Below are 17,796 nucleotides of genomic sequence, written 5' to 3' on the forward strand. Positions count from 1 at the left end.
CGGACACTCAAAATCCAGTCCCAGAATCGTGCTCTAAACCAAGGTTCTGTTGACATTAACTTCTCTCCTTTCCAATTCTATTCCTCCAGAAATGAACTCCAGGACTTGGTTTGCATTTTCATACATCCTTGTTAACTTGTACTGCTACTTTTAATAATCTGTGAAAGTGTAGCCCGAGGTTCCTTTACAGCTCTATTCAGTCTAGACTCTACTTGAGTGTTGAAATTCTTGTGTAAATAATCTTGGAAGACAAATAGCTGACACAGACCAGCTTGTGAAATCACAATAATTTATTAGCTTTTAGTTACGATCCTGTGATGTACAGATTTAAATAGCAATGAAATACATAGTGGAGGAGGCTGCCACAGAACTTACAAATGGTTGACTAGTATGTTTGCTAATAATACTGTTTATGCTTTTTGCCACTCTGTACAGGTTAACCGAATGCCCCAAAATATTCACCTTCCCTCCAAAATACTCCTTAAAATCAGAAGGGTTCGGTTTGAGGGGGCAGTTTATGACAAATAAAAATTAGTTCTAGTCAAAAATAATACAATACTCTCTAAAATGGTAAAATAAGAGACAGAAGCTAACGAATTCATCTAGTCTACAGTTTAATACTTACTATACAAAATTGTCATCATTTTACCAAAGCCTAAAACACATTTGTGCAACAACAATGACTGACCCTTATCAGTTTATTTTTAAATTTCCTTCTGGGAGGGAATTACTCAAAAGGTTTTTTTTTAAGCTTGTTTACTGCTTCGGATGTGATTTGAGCAGATGTTAAATTGCTGGTCACCCACACCTCACTCACACTACGTAACCAACAGTTTCATTCTCTCTCATTTTTTAAAAATAATTATTTTTCCTCATTTGGCAAAAACCAAAAGTATCACTTCCTTTAAAAAGAAATTCTACTTTTCCACTTTTTAAAAATTCTTGCTGAGCTCACTTAAATGTTAATTTTGCTTAAGTTAAATACATGTGTTTGTAAAAAATACTGCAAAGCATTGTTGTTTTACAGAAAGAGTAATACTCTTGGTTTTGGCAAAGCAGAAAATATTTGAAGGACTCCCCCTCCCCTCCCTCCAAAACAGTGGATGACCAACACAGGAAATCTCAAGTTTAACACAGTTCTCACTTACTGGATGAGTGCCAAGATCAAATTTGGCAACGTTTAATAATCTCTCAATGTTAAATAATGTCGGCACTTCTCAATAACTGTTAGATGTAGCGTTTGCCCCTTCTAGAGAGGGGTCACACAGCCACCGTCTGCAATTAGCTGCAACTTGTTAAACTGGGCTCTGTCCAGCACTGGAAATCCAAGGGGCCAGTCTGAACATCGGTCAAGCAGTGGGAGCAGACATCCAGACATCGAAATGTTTGTCCCAAACATGAGGAGATGAAACTTGATGGGTTTCTAATCACAGCTGGATGTTCACAGTGCTGAGGATACAACATGGCTGTTATCAGATGTCAGGCGATTAGTCAGCAACCTAACTGACTCACTGCTGATAATTTCCATATTGCCCCTGGAGAGAAAAACAGAGACAGAGAGATACAGGTCATGTGAGAAAATATCGTTAAAAGATAGAGGTACAAAAATAAACAAAGATCGTACTGTCAACTCCAGCTGCTTTTACACTAGTTGTCTAACAGCAGATGCCTTGCTCTTCCTTCGAACAAACTGCATTTATAAAGCGTCCTTAATGCAGCAAAATGGCCCAAGGCACTTCACAGGAGTGTACATCAGACAAAATTTGACACCGAGCCACATAAGGAGATATTAGGAGAGATGGCGAAAATCTTGGTTAAAGATGTAGGTTTTAAGGAACATCTTAAAGAATATAAAAAATAAGAGGAGTAGAACATATGACCCCTCAAGCCTGCTCTGCCATTCAATATGATTGTGACCGACCTTCTGCCTCAACTCCACTTTCCTGCCTGCTCTCGTTTACCTGACAGACCAAAAATCTATTGATCTCAACCTTGAATATACTCAACGATGAAGCATTCACAATCCTCAAGGGTAGAGAATTCCAAAGATTCACAACCCTCTGAGTGAAGAAATTTCTCATCTCAGTCCTAAATGATCAGCCCCTTATCCTGAGACTATGCCCCCGTGTTTTAGAATCCCTGACCAGGGGAAAACCACCTCTCAGTGTCTACCCTGTCCAGCCCCTTCAGAATCTTGTATGTTTCAACGAGATCACCTCTCATTCTTCTAAACTCCAGGCAGTATAGGCCCAATTTACCCAGCCTCTCATCACCACAGCCCTGTACAATTGTAGCAAGACTTCCTTAATCTTGTGCTCCAATCTCATTGCAATAAAGGCCAACATGCCCTTTGCCTTCCTAATTGCTTGTTGTACCTGCATGCTAACTTTGTGTTCCTTGTATGAGTACACCCAAGTCTCTCTGGATATCAAATTTAAAATTTTCACACCTTTTAAAAAAAATTCTGCTTTTCGAATCTTGCGACCAAAGTGAATAACTCTCCTGCATCTTTTGCACAAAACTTAAAATCTGTGTCCCCTAGTCCTTGTACCACTTGTTAATGGAAACTGTATTCCCTTATCCAACTTTGTTCTTAGGAGAACACCACCAGCTTTAACAAATCTAGCCTTGTAACTAAAATCCTCCCTCCCTCCCTGGAACCATCCTGTTAAATCTCCTCTGCACCCTCTGAAGGGCCCTCACATCCTTCCTGAGGTCTGGTGACCAGAACTGGACACAATACTCCAACTGGGGCCAAACCAGAGCTTTCTCAAGGTTCAGCATAACTTCCCTCCTTTTTTACTGAATGCCTCTATTTATGAATCCCAAGATCCCATATGCTTTACTAACCACTCTCTCAATATGTCCTGCCACCTTCAAAGATTGCTGCACATACACCTCCAGATCCCTCTGCTTCTGCACTCTTTAGAACTGCACCATTAAGTCTATATTGCCTCCCTCCATTCCTTCTGCCAAATGTATCACCTCACACTTGTCAGTATGAAATTCCATCTGCCACCTCTCTGTCCATTCTGCTAGTCTATGTCCTGTTGCAAGCAGTTCATATCATCCTCACTGTTTGCCTCACCTCCAAGTTTGATGTCACAGCAAATTTTGAGATTCTGCTCTGTATTCCAAGATCCAAGTCATTTATATATAGCAGAAAAACAATGGCCCCAGCACTGACCCTTGGGGAACACCACTGTCTACCATCCTCCAGTCTGAAAAAAACCCATTTACCACGACTCTTCGTTTTCTGTCCTAAAGACAATATTTTAGACAATGAAACTCTGACACTCCTATTCCACGAGCCTCAATTTTATTAACCTGCTTTTTATGTGGTACCTTATGGATTTGAAGAAAGCATTTGATGTAGACATCGACTGCAACAACTTCATCAACCTTCGCTGTTATTTCAAAGAATTCACAGCATCACAGAATCGTTAGTGCAGAAGGAGGCCATTCGGCCCATCATGTCCACACTGGCTCTCTGAAAGAGCAACTCCCTCAGTTCCTTTTGCCTTCTCCACAAAACCTTCCTTTTCATATAACTGTCTAATTCCCTTTTGAATGTTTCAATTGAACCTGCCTCCACCATGTTCTCAGGCAGCGCATTTCAGACCTTAACCACTCGCTGTGTGAAAAAGTTTTCCCTCATGTCACTTTTGCTTCTCTTACCAAATACTTTAAATCTGTGCCCTCTCGTTCTCAATCCTTTCACGAGTGGGAACAGTTTCTATCCATCTCCTCATGATTTTGAATACCTCTATCAAATCACCTCTTAGCCTTCTCTTTTCCAAGGAAAACAGTCCTAACTTCTCCAATCTATCTTCATAACTGAAATTCCTCATCCCTGGAACCATTCTCTTGAATCTTTTCTCTACGCCAATGCCCTCATGTCTTTCTTCAAGTGCGGTGCCCAGAATTGGACACAATACTCCAGCTGAGGCTGAACTAGTGTCTTATACAAGGTCAACTTGTGTGCGGCACAGTGGCGCAGTGGTTAGCACCGCAGCCTCACAGCTCCAGGGACCCGGGTTCGATTCCGGGTACTGCCTGTGTGGAGTTTGCAAGTTCTCCCTGTGTCTGCGTGGGTTTTCTCCGGGTGCTCCGGTTTCCTCCCACAAGCCAAAAGACTTGCAGATAAATTGTCACTAGGATAGGTAGGTGGTAGGGAAATATAGGGACAGGTGGGGGTGTTTGGTAGGAATATGGGATTAGTGTAGGATTAGTATAAATGGGTGGTTGATGTTCGGCACAGACTCGGTGGGCCGAAGGGCCTGTTTCAGTGCTGTATCTCTAATCTAATCTAATCAACATAACTTCCTTACTCTTGTACTCTATGCCCCTATTAATAAAGCCCAGAATACTGTATGTTTTATTAATCACTCTCTCAACCTGTTCCGCCACCTTCAATGACTTATGCACATATACACCTAGATCCCTCTGCTCCTGCACCCTCTTTAGAATTGTGCCCTTTATTCTATATTATCTCTCCATGTTCTTCCTACCAAAATGAATGACTTCACATTTCTCCGCATTGAACTTCATCTGCCAACTGTCTGCCCATTCCACCAACTTGTCTATGTCCTTTAAGATCACATGGGGTTAGGGGCAATTTATTAGCTTGAATAGAGGATTGGATAACCAACAGAAAACAGAGAGTCAGAATAAATGGGTCTTTTTCTGGTTGGCAAGATGTAACTAGTCGGGTGCCACAGGGTTCGGTCCTCGGGCCCAACTATTTAGAATCTATATTTATGACTTGGATGCAGGGGTAGAAGGTACTAAAGCCAAATTTGCAGATGACACTAAAATAGGTGGGATATAAGTTGCAATAAAGAAATAAGAAATTTACAAATGGATATGGATAGGTTAGGTGAATGGGTGAAAATTTGGCAGATGGAGTTTAATGTGGATAAATGTGAGGTTATCCATTTTGGGCGGAAGAATTGAAAGGCAAATTATCTAAATGGAGAGAAACTTCAGAGTGCTTCGGTGCAGAGGGATCTGGGTGTCCTCGTGCATGAATCGCAGAAAACTAGTATGCAGGTGCAGCAGGTAGTAAGGAAGGCAAATGGAATTTCGGCATTTACTGCTAAAGGAAGAGAGTATAAAAGTAGGGAAATGTTGCTGCAACTGTACAAGGCATTAGTGAGACTGCACCTGGAGCATTGCGTACAGTTTTGCTCCCCTTACTTGAGGGATGTAGTTGCATTGGAGGCAGTTCAGAGGAGGTTCACTAGATTGATTCCAGAAATGAGGGGTTTGTCTTATGAAGAGAGATTGAGCAGTTTGGCCTTTACTCTCTCGAGTTTAGAAGAATGAGAGGAGATCTAATTGAGGTATATAAGATGATTAAGGGGATTGACAAAGTAGAGGCAGAGAGGATGTTTCCTCTTGTGGGGCAATCTAGAACGAGCAGTCATAGTTTTAGGATAAGGGGTAGCAGATTTAAAACAGAGATGAGGAGAAATTACTTCTCTCAAAGGGTCGTGAATCTGTGGAATTCACAGCCCCAGAGTGCGGTGGATGCCGGGACATTGAGTAAATTTAAGGAGATAAGACAGATTTTTAATTAGTAATGGGTTGAAGGGTTATGGAGAACGGGCAGGAAAGTGGAGTTGAGGCCGAGATGAGATCAGCCATGATCGTATTGAATGGCGGAGCAGGCTCGAGGGGCTGAATTGCCTACTCCTGCTCCTAGTTCTTATGTTCTTTTGAAGTTCTACAATATCCTCTTCACAGTTCACAATGCTTCCAAGTTTCATATCTGCACACTTTGAAATTGTGCCCTGTACACCAAGGTCTAGGTCATTAATATACATCAGGAAAAGCAAGGGTCCCAAAACTGATCCCTGGGGAAATCCACTACAAACCTTCCTCCAGCCCGAAAAACATCCATTAACCGCTACTCTTTGTTTTCTGTCACTCAGCCAATTTCGTATCCATGTTGCTACCGTCCCTTTTATTCCATGAGCTACAAGTTTGCTCACAAGTCTGTTATGTGGCACTGTATCAAATGCCTTTTGAAAGTCCATGTACACCACATCAACAGCATTGCCCTCATCAAAAAACTCCAGCAAGTTAGTTAAACATGATTTTCCCTTAAAAAATCCATGCTGGCTTTTCTCAATTAACTCACATTTGTCCATGTGACTATTGATTTTGTCCCGGATTATTTTTTCGAGATGTTTTCCCACCACCCAAGTTAAAATGACTGGCCTGTAGTTATATTAGTCAAGCACGATCTTCCTTTTACAAATCCATGCTGGCTATCCTTAATTAACTCAACCTCTCTTAAGTGTCTGTTGATATTTTCCCTGATAATTGTTTCCAAAACCTTACCCATCACTGATGTTAAACTAACTGGCCTGGAGTTGCTAGGACTGTCCTTACATCCTCTCTTGGATAAGGATGTCACATTTTCTACTCTCCAATCTTCTGGCGCCTCTCCCGTATCCAGACGGGATTGGAAGCTTATGGCAAGCCCTTCCACTATCTCTATCCCCACTTCCTGGAGCAACCTGGGATACAAGCCATCCGGACCAGGTGACTTAATCGACCCTAAGCATAGCCAACATTTTTAGTACCTCCCCCCCTCTCAATTTTTATCCTATCCATGGCCTCTACTCTCGACTTCTACCAATATTTTGTCAGCCTCCATTTCCATAGTGAACACTGATACAAAGTACTCATTAAGTATATTAGCCTTGCTCTGCACCTCTAAGCATATATCACCCTCTCTGTGCCTAATAGGCCCCACTCCTCTTTCTACTCGCTCACTATTTACATTCTGATAGAAGATCTTTGGGTTCCCTTTTACGTTGACTGTCATTCTATTCTCATAGTCTCTCTCTGCCAGTCTTATTTTCCTCTTCACCTCCCCTCTCAACTTACTGTATATGGCCTAGTTTTCACTTGATGAGTTCACCTGACATGCAAATGCACCCTCTTTTTTTTGTTTCATCATCTTTATCTCCCTCTTCATTCAAGATGCCCTGTTCTTGGTTTCCCTACCTTTCACCCTTGTTGGAATGCTTCTAGCCTGTAACTGAAGAATCTCTTCCTTAAAGATAACCCATTGTTCCGATACAGCTCTTCCCGCCAGTCTTGGATCCCTTCTACCCTGGCTAGATCCCTTCTCATGACATTGAAATTAGCCTTCATCCAATATAAACATTCTACCTTATTTTGTTCCTTGCTTTTCTGTTTTACCAGTCTAAACCTTATGATATGATGAGCACTCTTACCCAAGTGCTCCCTCACTTGGCCCACCTCATTTCCCAGCACCAGATCCAGCAATTCCTTTTTCCTAGTTGGGCTGAAAACATACTGATCAAGCAAGTTCTCCTGAACACATTTGAGGAATTCTTCACCTTCTCCCTTTACTCTAAAATTATCCCAATTGATATTTGAGTAATTAAAGTCCCCCAATATAACTATGTTATAGTTCTTGCACATCTCTGATTTCCCTGCAGATTTGCTCTCCTCTTGCTATTTGGAGAGTACCCCATATAATGTAATCATACCCTTTTGCTCAACTCTAACCAAATTGATTTTGTCCTTGCATCTTCAAGGACATCCTCCCTTTCCAGCACTGCAATGTCTTCCCTAGTCAGGACTGCCACCCCACCTCATTTTTTCCTTTTCTACCTGTAATGAACACTTTATATCCTTGTGTATTAAGCACCCAGCCCTCACCATTATTAAGCCACGTTTCCATCATTGCCACGACATCATATTCCCACACTGGCCATTTGTGCTTGTAGCTCACCAACCTTATTCACACTTTTGTGCATTTGCACACACGCATTGTAATCCTGTCTCTGCATTCCTCATACTCCTTCTCAGTCCACTCCCATCTAATACGGAACTACTTCCTTCTCGGTTTTTAATTTCAGATTTCCAGCATCTGCTATATTTTGCCCTTTTCTCAGGTCACTGCTACTTACTTGCAGTAAGAGTGGCAACACTCATGCCTCTAAGTCAGAGGATCGTGGATTCAAGTCCCACTCCAGAATCTAGGTTGACACTTCCAGTGCAATACTGGAGGGTGTGCTGCACTGTCGGGGTGCCACCTTTCAGATGTTAAACAGAGACTCCTGTCTGCCCTCTCAGCTGAATGTAAAAGATCCCATGGCACTACTTCAAAGAAGAGCAGGGGTGTTTCCCCAGTGTTCTGGCCAATATTTATGCCTCAATCAACATCATCAAAACAGATGATGATCTGGCCATTATCACATTGCTGCTTGTAGGATCTTGCTGTGTGAAAATTGGGTGCTGTGTTTCCTACATTACCACAGTGACTACACTTCACAAAGTACTTCATTGGCTGTAACAGGTTTTGCAATGGCCTGAGGTTATGAAAGGCACTACAGAAATGAGAGTTCGTTTTTTTCTTTAATCTTGCAAGTCTGCTGAACTTTACATTTATGCTTCCTAGTCCTCTTCAATTAACATCTATAATTCACCTAAAAGTGGACTTAAAATCAATGTATAGACATTGACAAAATAAAGAATCTGGTGATTGCCATGCTCAGATCCTGCTACCACTGCTGTTTCTTTCCAACATACTGAATGTCACTTTGGTTTACATTATTTGTTATGATCCTGTAGGTTGTTTTTTCTTTTCCAGGAAGTATGCAGCGTGCCTTTAAGGCTGGTAAAGGATCAGTACAGCTTTAAGGCAGCAAGCTCCAGGGACTGAGTCAAAGAATGCATTTGCATTGCTGTAGGATACAGCCAGCTTCAAATGTGCATTCTTGTTGCCATAGGATACAGCCACTAAGGACCAAGGACACGAAATACAATGTTGCCGATTGACATTTGAAACTAGCTGAAAAACTGGCTTTTGAGAGACAGTTAACAGGCACAGACAGACAGCTGGACCAGCATGAATGGAATAGAGATCCCTGATAATTTAAACTGAAGGAAGGGAAGTTAGACTGTGACAATCTTTTATCCCTCAAAAATTCTAAAGCCAAATTGATTCACTAAAAAAGGCTTGCAAGTTGTTAATTGCTGAATTCATCACTGGAGAAGAAAAGCTTCACTTCAACTGCTGAACTAGACTACGGACTATTCTGAAGAACCTTTTGTACCCCCCATTGCACGGCTGAGAGGACTTCAAACAACCTTGGACTGTTCCACATTGGAAGATTCTACTTCAGCAGGAGCGTAAATCTGCAAGGACACTTTTTTTTCTATTTTAAATGTTGTTTATATCTTAATGTTTTAAGAATTTAGTTTTTCTAATTAAACTGTTAATTTGTTGATCTAAAGACACCTGGTTTGGTTTGCCTCATTCGGGGGTTAATAGATGGTCAATTTTGCTGTGGTTTTCTTTAATTTGGAAAGTTTAAAATGATATGTTAGGTGATCTGTGGTGGGGCGGGACTGAATCAACAGTTTCTCCCACCACAATCAACCATATATTTTGGTTGGAGGCTTTGGCTTGAATGGTCGGTCATAACATATCAACCTGTTCACATACTTGAGACTATCCCTCTGCAACTATAAACGTGTCAGGCAATGGCCAACTTGGGAACAAAAAAGCATCTTTTCTGGAGAACTTGTTCCAAAATCTGACGATCCATAGTCTCATGGAAATGTAAGAAACCAATCAGCTCATTGTGCATAGAAGGAGGCCATTCAGCCCATCATGCCTTTGCTGGCTCTTTGAAAGAGCTATCCAATTAGTTCAACGCCCCCGCTCTTTCTCCATAGCCCTGCAAAGTTTTCCCCTTCAGGTACTAAGCAGAACTAAAAGAGTAATTGCTGGAAATACTCAGCAGGTCACATGTGTAGCAAGAGAAACAGGAACTAGCGTTTCGGTCCACGATCTTATGTCAGAACTGGAAAGAAATGAAAGATGGATCCAGAGGAGATGTAAATGAGATTAGTAGAATCATCATCAAAATGATTCTTTTCAATTAAGTGTCCAATTTTGAAAGTTCCTATGGAAACAGCTTCCACCGCCCTTTCAGTTAGTGCATTCAGATCATAACTGTGTATAATAATTCCTCATTTCCCCTCTGGCTCTTCTGCCAATTAGTTAAAATCTGAGAAGTGTCAGGTCTCCCCCAAACCTTCCTTGCTCCAAGAACAAGCCCAGCTTTTCCAGTCTCTCCCTGTGACTGAAGTCCTTCCTTCCTGGAACCATTCTAGTAAATCTCCGCCGCAGCCTCTCCAAGGCCTTGACATCCTTCCTAAAGTCCGGTGCCCAGAATTGGACAGAATGCTCCAGCTGAGGCCTAACCAGTGATTTATAAAGATTTAGCATGATATCAATGTCCCGATTCACAAAGCCAAGTATCCTACATGGTTTCTTAACTGCCTTATCAACTTGCCCTGTTAGCGTCAAAGATTTGTGAATACGCTCCCCTATGTCTCTCATCTCTTGCACCCACTCAAAACTATTTAAACTCTACTGCCTCTCTACTTCCTCCCAAATATACAAGAGTGACTGCAAAAATTAAGCAGATGCTAATGTTCAGTCAAAATCTATTAAAGTTGCAAACCAAGGTGAATATGTTTCAGCTGTATAAGGGGTAAAGCTACCAGGAAAGACTGAACAGGCTGTGGCTCTTTTCTCCAGATGTGAGAAGACTGAGGGATGAACTGACAGAGGGTCTTTAAGATCATGAAAAGGTTTGATAAGGAGACGTAAGGAAGATCTTCCACTTGTGGCGGGGGAGTGGGGGGTTGCGGGGTGGAGTTCAAAACCAGGGGCTATAAATGTAAGACAGTCACTAATAAATCCAATCAGGAATTCAGTAGAAAACTAGAGAGTTGAGAATGTGGAGTTCGCTAACACGGAGTGGTTGAGGTGAATAGCATAAATGCATTTATGGGGAAGCTGGATAAACACGAGGGAGAAAGGAATAGAAGGATATGTTGATGGGGTGAGATGAAGATGGGTGGAGCATAAACACAGCATGGACTAGTTAGGCAGAATGGCCTGACTCTGTAGTACATCATAGAATATAATGCGCCTTTCCAAGGTCACTAAGTGATGCCAACATTATACCAGTTCTTCCAGGTGCACAACACATTTTACATATATACTTGGCTTCTAACATAAATCTGATGGTTTCAACTCCCTCCACGGTGAGAAAATCATTTATCAATTGTTCTTTTTGGAATTCTCTCAGCAGGCTGAGGCCCCAGTAAAACACTGCATTTTACAAAACCGAAATAGTTCAATGTCAAAAACAGGAACTGCAAACTCATTGTGCAATATGCCTGGCACAGATGAAATGGTGCAAGTTTGATGACATCACAGAAGAGAGCAACGGGCTTCCATTGCGAAGCCATTTTTCATGTCAAATATAGCTTGCAGCACTTCCAAAATTACAACACTTCTGAGATTACCATCACACGCTAAGCAGGCTGCCCCATTAAACGTGTCTTGAGGCATCCCAAGGACTACATTTATTGGTACCAGGCCCCAGGAATTTCAGTTATGTGGAGAGACCTTCAGAGCAGAGGATGATAAGGGAAGGTTTAATAGAGGTGCTCTAAAATAGTGAAGGGATAAATAAGGAGGAACTGTTTCCACTGGCAGGAAGGTCGGTAACCAGAGAACACAGACTGAACAAAACAGAGGGCAGAGTAGGAGAACTTTAAAAATAAACTTTTAAGCAGTGGATGGTTGTGATCTGGAATGCATTGCCTGAAAGGGCAGTGAAAGCAGGAACTTTCTAAAGGGAACCAGATAAAGACTTGAAAAGGGGAAATGTGAAGGTCAATGGGGAAAGAGCGGTGGGGGAGCGGGACTAATTGGATAGCCCTTTCAAAGAGCCAGCACAGGCATGATGGGCTGAAGGGCCTCATTTTGTGCTGAGATTGTAATGATTACAGATATTCTCCTGAAAACAATGTTCCACAAGTATTCCAAATGCCTTCTGGTGACTTGCCCAAGTGATGAACCTCCATACGCCAGCCTAGACAATGGGCTGAATTTTACCAGCCCTCTGGAGATGGGAAGGCTCGTACAATGGTGGCGGAATGCATCAGGAGGGAAGCCGGAAGTCTTCCCACCACCACGGGATATTGTCATTGGTGGGAACGGCAGCGGTGCAACTGCCAGAGGTGGGTTCCCAATTAACGCTATTAATCAGCCAATTAACAGACATTTCCCAGCCCCACCGGTATTTTACCAGCATTGAGACAGGCCGCTGTGTGGGAAGACTGCCAGGTATATCAAGGCTGGCCCATGGGATGGGGGCAGGGGGAGAAGCGGGGGGGCTACCCAGCTGCAATGACCACACGCATGGCTCCAACAACACACCTGGTGGGTTCACCCCTCCGATCACCGGGGCCTTCCTGACCGGCCCCTCTACATTTAACAATATCTTATCTGGCCTTCGAGGGCACTTCAATGTGGAGGTGCTGTCCCCTCCTCCTCGCCTCAGCAGCAGTGCTTCTATTGGTGGCCCTGACTGGACTGGTCACTCAGAGGCGGACCACCATCCTTAATTGGATGGCAGTCCCAGCAGCAGCGGCTGCCTCGTAATTGACCGCCGGTGGTAAAATACACCCCCACGCCAGCACCTACGCGGTCTCTGGATCCATTTTCCACCCCAGTGGCGGAATTTTACATAAAATTCAGCCCAATGAGTTTCAGCACAGGTTTATTAGGTATGCAGACAGGTGGTTTGTATATACTGAACCTGATCCATCACAATGCTCACACACATACATGTTCTAATATAGAACATAGAACAGTACAGCACAGTACAGTACAGGCCCTTCGGCCCACGATGTTGTGCCGAACCTTTAACCTACTCTAAGATCAAACTAACTACCTACCCTTCATTCTACTATCATCCATGTACCTATCCAAGAGTCACTTAAATGTCCCTAATGTATCTGCTTCTACTACCACCGCTGGCAGCGCATTCCACGCACCCACCACTCTCTGTGTAAAGAACCTACCTCTGACATCTCCCCGAAACCTTCCTCCAATCACCTTAAAATTATGCCCCCTGGTGATAGCCCTTTTCACCCTGGGAAAAAGTCTCTGGCTATCCACTCTATGCCTCTCATCATCTTGTACCCCTCTATCAAGTCACCTCTCATCCTTCTTCACTCCAATGAGAAAAGCCCCAGCTCCCTCAATCTTTCTTCGTAGGACATGCCCTCCAGTCCAGGCAGCATCCTGGTAAATCTCCTCTGCACCCTCTCTAAAGCTTCCACATCCTTCCTATAATGAGGCGATCAGAACTGAACACAATATTCCAAGTGTGGTCGAACCAGGGCCTTATAGAGCTGCAGCATAACCTCGCGGCTCTTAAACTCAATCCCCCTGTTAATGAAAGCCAAAACACCATACGCCTTAACAACCCTATCAACTTGGGTGGCAACTTTGAGCGATCTATGGACATGGACCCCAAGATCCCTCTGTTCCTCCACACTACCAAGAATCCTGTCTTTAAGCCTGTATTCTGCATTCAAATTCGACCTTCCAAAATGAATCACTTCACACTTTTCCAGGTTGAACTCCATCTGCCACTTCTCAGCCCAGCTCTGCATCCTGTCAATGTCCTGTTGCAACCTACAACAGCCTCCCACACTATCCACAACTCCAGCAACCTTCGTGTCATCGGCAAATTTGCTAACCCAGCCTTCCACTTCCTCATCCAAGTCATTTATAAAAATCACAAAGAGCAGAGGTCCCAGAACAGATCCTTGTGGAACACCACTGGTCACCGAGCTCCATGCTGAATACTTTCCATCTACTACCACCTTCTGACTTCTATGGGCCAGCCAATTTTGTATCCAGACAGCCAACTTTCCCTGAATCCCATGCCTCCTTACTTTCTGAATGAGCCTACCATGGGGAACCTTATCAAACGCCTTGCTAAAATCCATATACACCACATCCACTGCTCTTCCTTCATCAATGTGTTTTGTCACATCTTCAAAGAATTCAATAAGGCTTGTGAGGCATGACCTGCCCCTTACAAAGCCATGCTGACTGTCTCTAATCAAACTATGCTTTTCCAAATAATCATAAATCCTGTCTCTCACAATCCTCTCCAATAATTTGCCCACTACCGACGTAAGACTGACTGGTCTATAATTCCCAGGGTTATCCCTATTCCCTTTCTTGAACAAGGGAACAACATTTGCCACCCTCCAATCATCCGGTACTACTTTAGTGGACAGTGAAGACGCAAAGATCATCGCCAAAGGCGCAGCAATCTCTTCCCTCGCTTCCCGTAATATATCCTTGGGTATATCCCGTCTGGCCCCGGTGACTTATCTGTCCTCATATCATTCAAAATTTCCAGCACATCCTCCCTCTTAACCTCAACCTGGGTTCGAGCATATCAGCCTGTTCCACGCTGTCCTCACAAACGACCAGGTCCCTCTCACTAGTGAATACTGAAGCAAAGTATTCATTTAGGACCTCCCCTACCTCCTCCGACTCCAGGCACAAGTTCTTTCCACTATCCCTGATCGGCCCTACCCTCACTCTGGCCATCCTCTTGTTCCTCACATAAGTGTAGAACGCCTTGGGATTTTCCTTAATCTTACCCGCCAAGACTTTTTCATGTCCCCTTCTAGCTCTCCTTAGTCCATTCTTCAGTTCCTTCCTGGCTACCTTGTAACCCTCTAGAGCCCTGTCTGATCCTTGCTTCCTCAACCTTAAGTGAGCTTCCTTCTTCCTCTTGACTAGCTGTTCCACATCTCTTGTTATCCAAGGCTCCTTCACCCTTCCATCCGTTCCCTGGGACAGGGGTGAAGCTTTGTCAGCAGGAGTGAAACTTCTGGTTTATTTATTTATTAATAGTTGTGTGGTAGCACAGAACTTGAGTATTGCTGAAAATAGACACACGTCGTCATATTCAATTTCTAGGTATATAGGCCGTACGTCCCAAAGACTGGCGGATCATATCAAACAACATGTACCTTCCTCTGTTCACAATGGGGAAGGTACAGGCCGTATCCAACCAGCCCGTGCTTGCAAAACTCAAAACACAGTGTCCAACATTAGATGTGATTCTGCGATTGGACAACACTTGCTAAATAATCAGCCGCGTGCTAAGAATTACACTGGCAACCAATTTAAGATTGCCAGTTGGGCTCGCAGTGTGGCGCATTTGCACATACTGGAAGCTACATATATTAATACACAGGACCCTGTTCTTTGCAGACAGAAAGAACAGGGTCAAACATTGCACCTGTTTCAGCTGAACAAAATAAGCGACAGCCACTCGCTGTTCCATTCCTCAGGGCAATGTCTGGGCCAGAGTCAAGCTGCCTGGTTTAAATTTCAAACAAAGCTTGGCAGTTAGTTAACTGGCAGTCACTGTAAGCTGGTGCATTCTGCATGGCAACACCTCTACCAGAGTTCACTTGCCAACCAATCAGCACTCTTTTCTCATGCAGTATAAATCATTGTTTTCCCTTACATTGGTTATTCTTGCGGATTGACCTGATGAGTGCAAGACGAACAGCTTCGACATGTCTCTATTTTCAGCAATATTTATTTATTCATGAGATGTGGGCATAACTGGCAAGGCCAGCATTCACTGCTCATACCTAATTGCCCTGGAGATGCTGGACAATTCCAATCAGGCCATTTGCAGCTTCATCAGTAAAGTGATGGAAGGTGTGTTAAACAGTGCTACCAAGCGGCACTTACTCTGCAATAACCTGCTCACCGATTCTCAGTTTGGGTTCCGCCAGGGTCACTCAGCTCCTGACCTCATTACAACATGCGAGACTGCCTGGATATCAAGACAGCATTAAACCCAGTGTGGCATCAAGAGGCCTAGTAAAACTTAAGTCAATGGGAATTGGTGGAAAACTCTCCACAGGCTGGAGTCATATCTAGCACAAAGGAAGATGCTGTAGTTGTTGCAGGCCAAACATCTCAGGCACAGGACATCACTGCAGGAGTTCCTCAGGGCAGTGTTCTAATCACAACCATCCCAAGTGCTTCATCAATGACCTTTCCTCTACTGTAATGTCAGAAGTGTTCAGTACCATTTGCGCCTCCTCAGATACTGAAGCAGTCCGTGTCCATATGCAGCAAGACCTGGTCAGGCTTCGGTTAAAAAGTGGCAAGTAACATTCACGCCGCACAAATACCCAGCAACGACCATCTCAAACAAGAGAAAATTTAACCAACGCCTCTTGACAATCAACGGCATTATCATTGCTGAATCCCCCATCATCAATATCCTGGGGGTTTCCAATGGCCAGAAATTGAACTGGACCACCATATAAACACTGGCTACAAAAACAGGTCAAAAGCTGGGAATCCTGCAGCGAGTTAACTCACCTCCAGATTCCCCAAAGCCTGTCCACCATCTACAAGGCTGAAGTCAGGAGTGTGATGGAATACTCTCCACTTGCCTGGATGGGTGCTGGCCATCAAGCCTATCTATTGTAATCCCATTTTCCTGCACTTGGCCCATAGCCTTGTATGCTACGGCATTTCAAGTGCTCATCTAAATACTTCTTAAATGTTGTGAGGGTTCCCGTCTCTACCATCCCTTCAGGTAGTGTATTCCAGATTCCAACCACCCTCTGGGTGAAAAACATTTTCCTCAAATCCCCTCTAAACCTCGTGCCCCTTACCTTAAAATCTACGCCCCCTGGTTCTTGACCCCTCAACTAAGGGAATATGTTTCTTCCTATCTACCCTATCAATGCCCCTCATAATTTTGTAAACCTCAATCAGGTCCTCCCCTCAGCCTTCTCTGCTCTGAGGAAAACAACCCTAGCCTTTTCAGTCTCTCGTCATAGCTGAAATGCTCCAGCCCAGGCAACATCCTGGTGAATCTCCTCTGCACCCTCTCCAGTGCAATCACATCCTTCCTATAGTGTGATGCCCAGAACTGTACACAGTACTCCAGCTGTGGCCTAACTAGCGTTTTATACAGCTCCCATCATAGCCTCCCTGCTCTTATAGTCTATGCCTTGGCTGATAAAGGCAAGTATCCCATATGCCTTCTTAACCACCTTATCTACCTGTGCTGCTGCCTTCAGTGATCTATGGACAAGTACACCAAGGTCCCTCTGACCTTCTGTACTTCCTAGGGTCCTACCATCCATTGTATATTCCCTTGCCTTGATAGTCCTCCCAAAATGCATCACCTCACACTTCTCAGGATTAAATTCCATTTGCCACTGCTCTGCCCATCTATATCGTCCTGTAATCTAAGGCTTTCCTCCTCAATATTTACAATGCCACCAATTTTTGTGTCATCTGCGAACTTACTGATCACTGCCGAGAGAATGTCTCAGAAATCACCTCTGGTATTCATATTGCGTTTTGGAAACTATGAATATTCAACATGTTTATAAAAATTCAATACATTACATGTAAATACTGTCCCAAATGGAAAACACATGAATAATCAATTAACACATTTACCATAAACACATAATTCAACCTCTAATACACATTATACAAAGTGAGGATATATGGCAGAGTGGTACTCAATACTAATTATGCAACAAATGACCTTACTGACTAACACATTGACAGCGATGTTCCTCTGAGCAAGAGCTGCACATTTTATTCTAACCAACGCCTCCATTGTCTGCCATTCTATAGACACCATAGGAGGGTCAGAATTTTGCATTTGTTTTTGAATGCAACATATAATGTAAATATTAAAACTTGCAAAATAAAGGCCATGCATAGAGTTTGGGTAACACTGCAAAATCTATCAGAACAGATAGGAACACTATGAATCATTAGCACTGTCATTGCTTGGGATGTTCGATTCAGTGCAGTTTACTTCTGAATACAACTTCCTTCGAAATACC

The 17,796-nt window shown here is 43.3% G+C and overlaps 1 protein-coding gene across 3 annotated transcripts in view; it reads right to left on the minus strand.

Moving 5' to 3' along the window:
* Positions 1 to 287: 287 nt before the first annotated feature.
* ss18 (SS18 subunit of BAF chromatin remodeling complex) overlaps positions 288 to 17,796 on the minus strand; it is a 95,497-nt gene continuing 77,988 nt past the window's right edge. For all 3 annotated transcript variants that reach the window (XM_068031112.1, XM_068031111.1, XM_068031109.1), the window contains one exon: positions 288 to 1,535. In XM_068031112.1, coding sequence (XP_067887213.1) covers positions 1,509 to 1,535 — 27 coding nt within the window. In that variant the 3' untranslated portion in view covers positions 288 to 1,508. The remainder of the gene's footprint in view (positions 1,536 to 17,796) is intronic.

The sequence above is a fragment of the Heterodontus francisci genome, chromosome 5 (genome assembly GCF_036365525.1).
Source record: "Heterodontus francisci isolate sHetFra1 chromosome 5, sHetFra1.hap1, whole genome shotgun sequence".
Classification (NCBI taxonomy): domain Eukaryota; kingdom Metazoa; phylum Chordata; class Chondrichthyes; order Heterodontiformes; family Heterodontidae; genus Heterodontus; species Heterodontus francisci.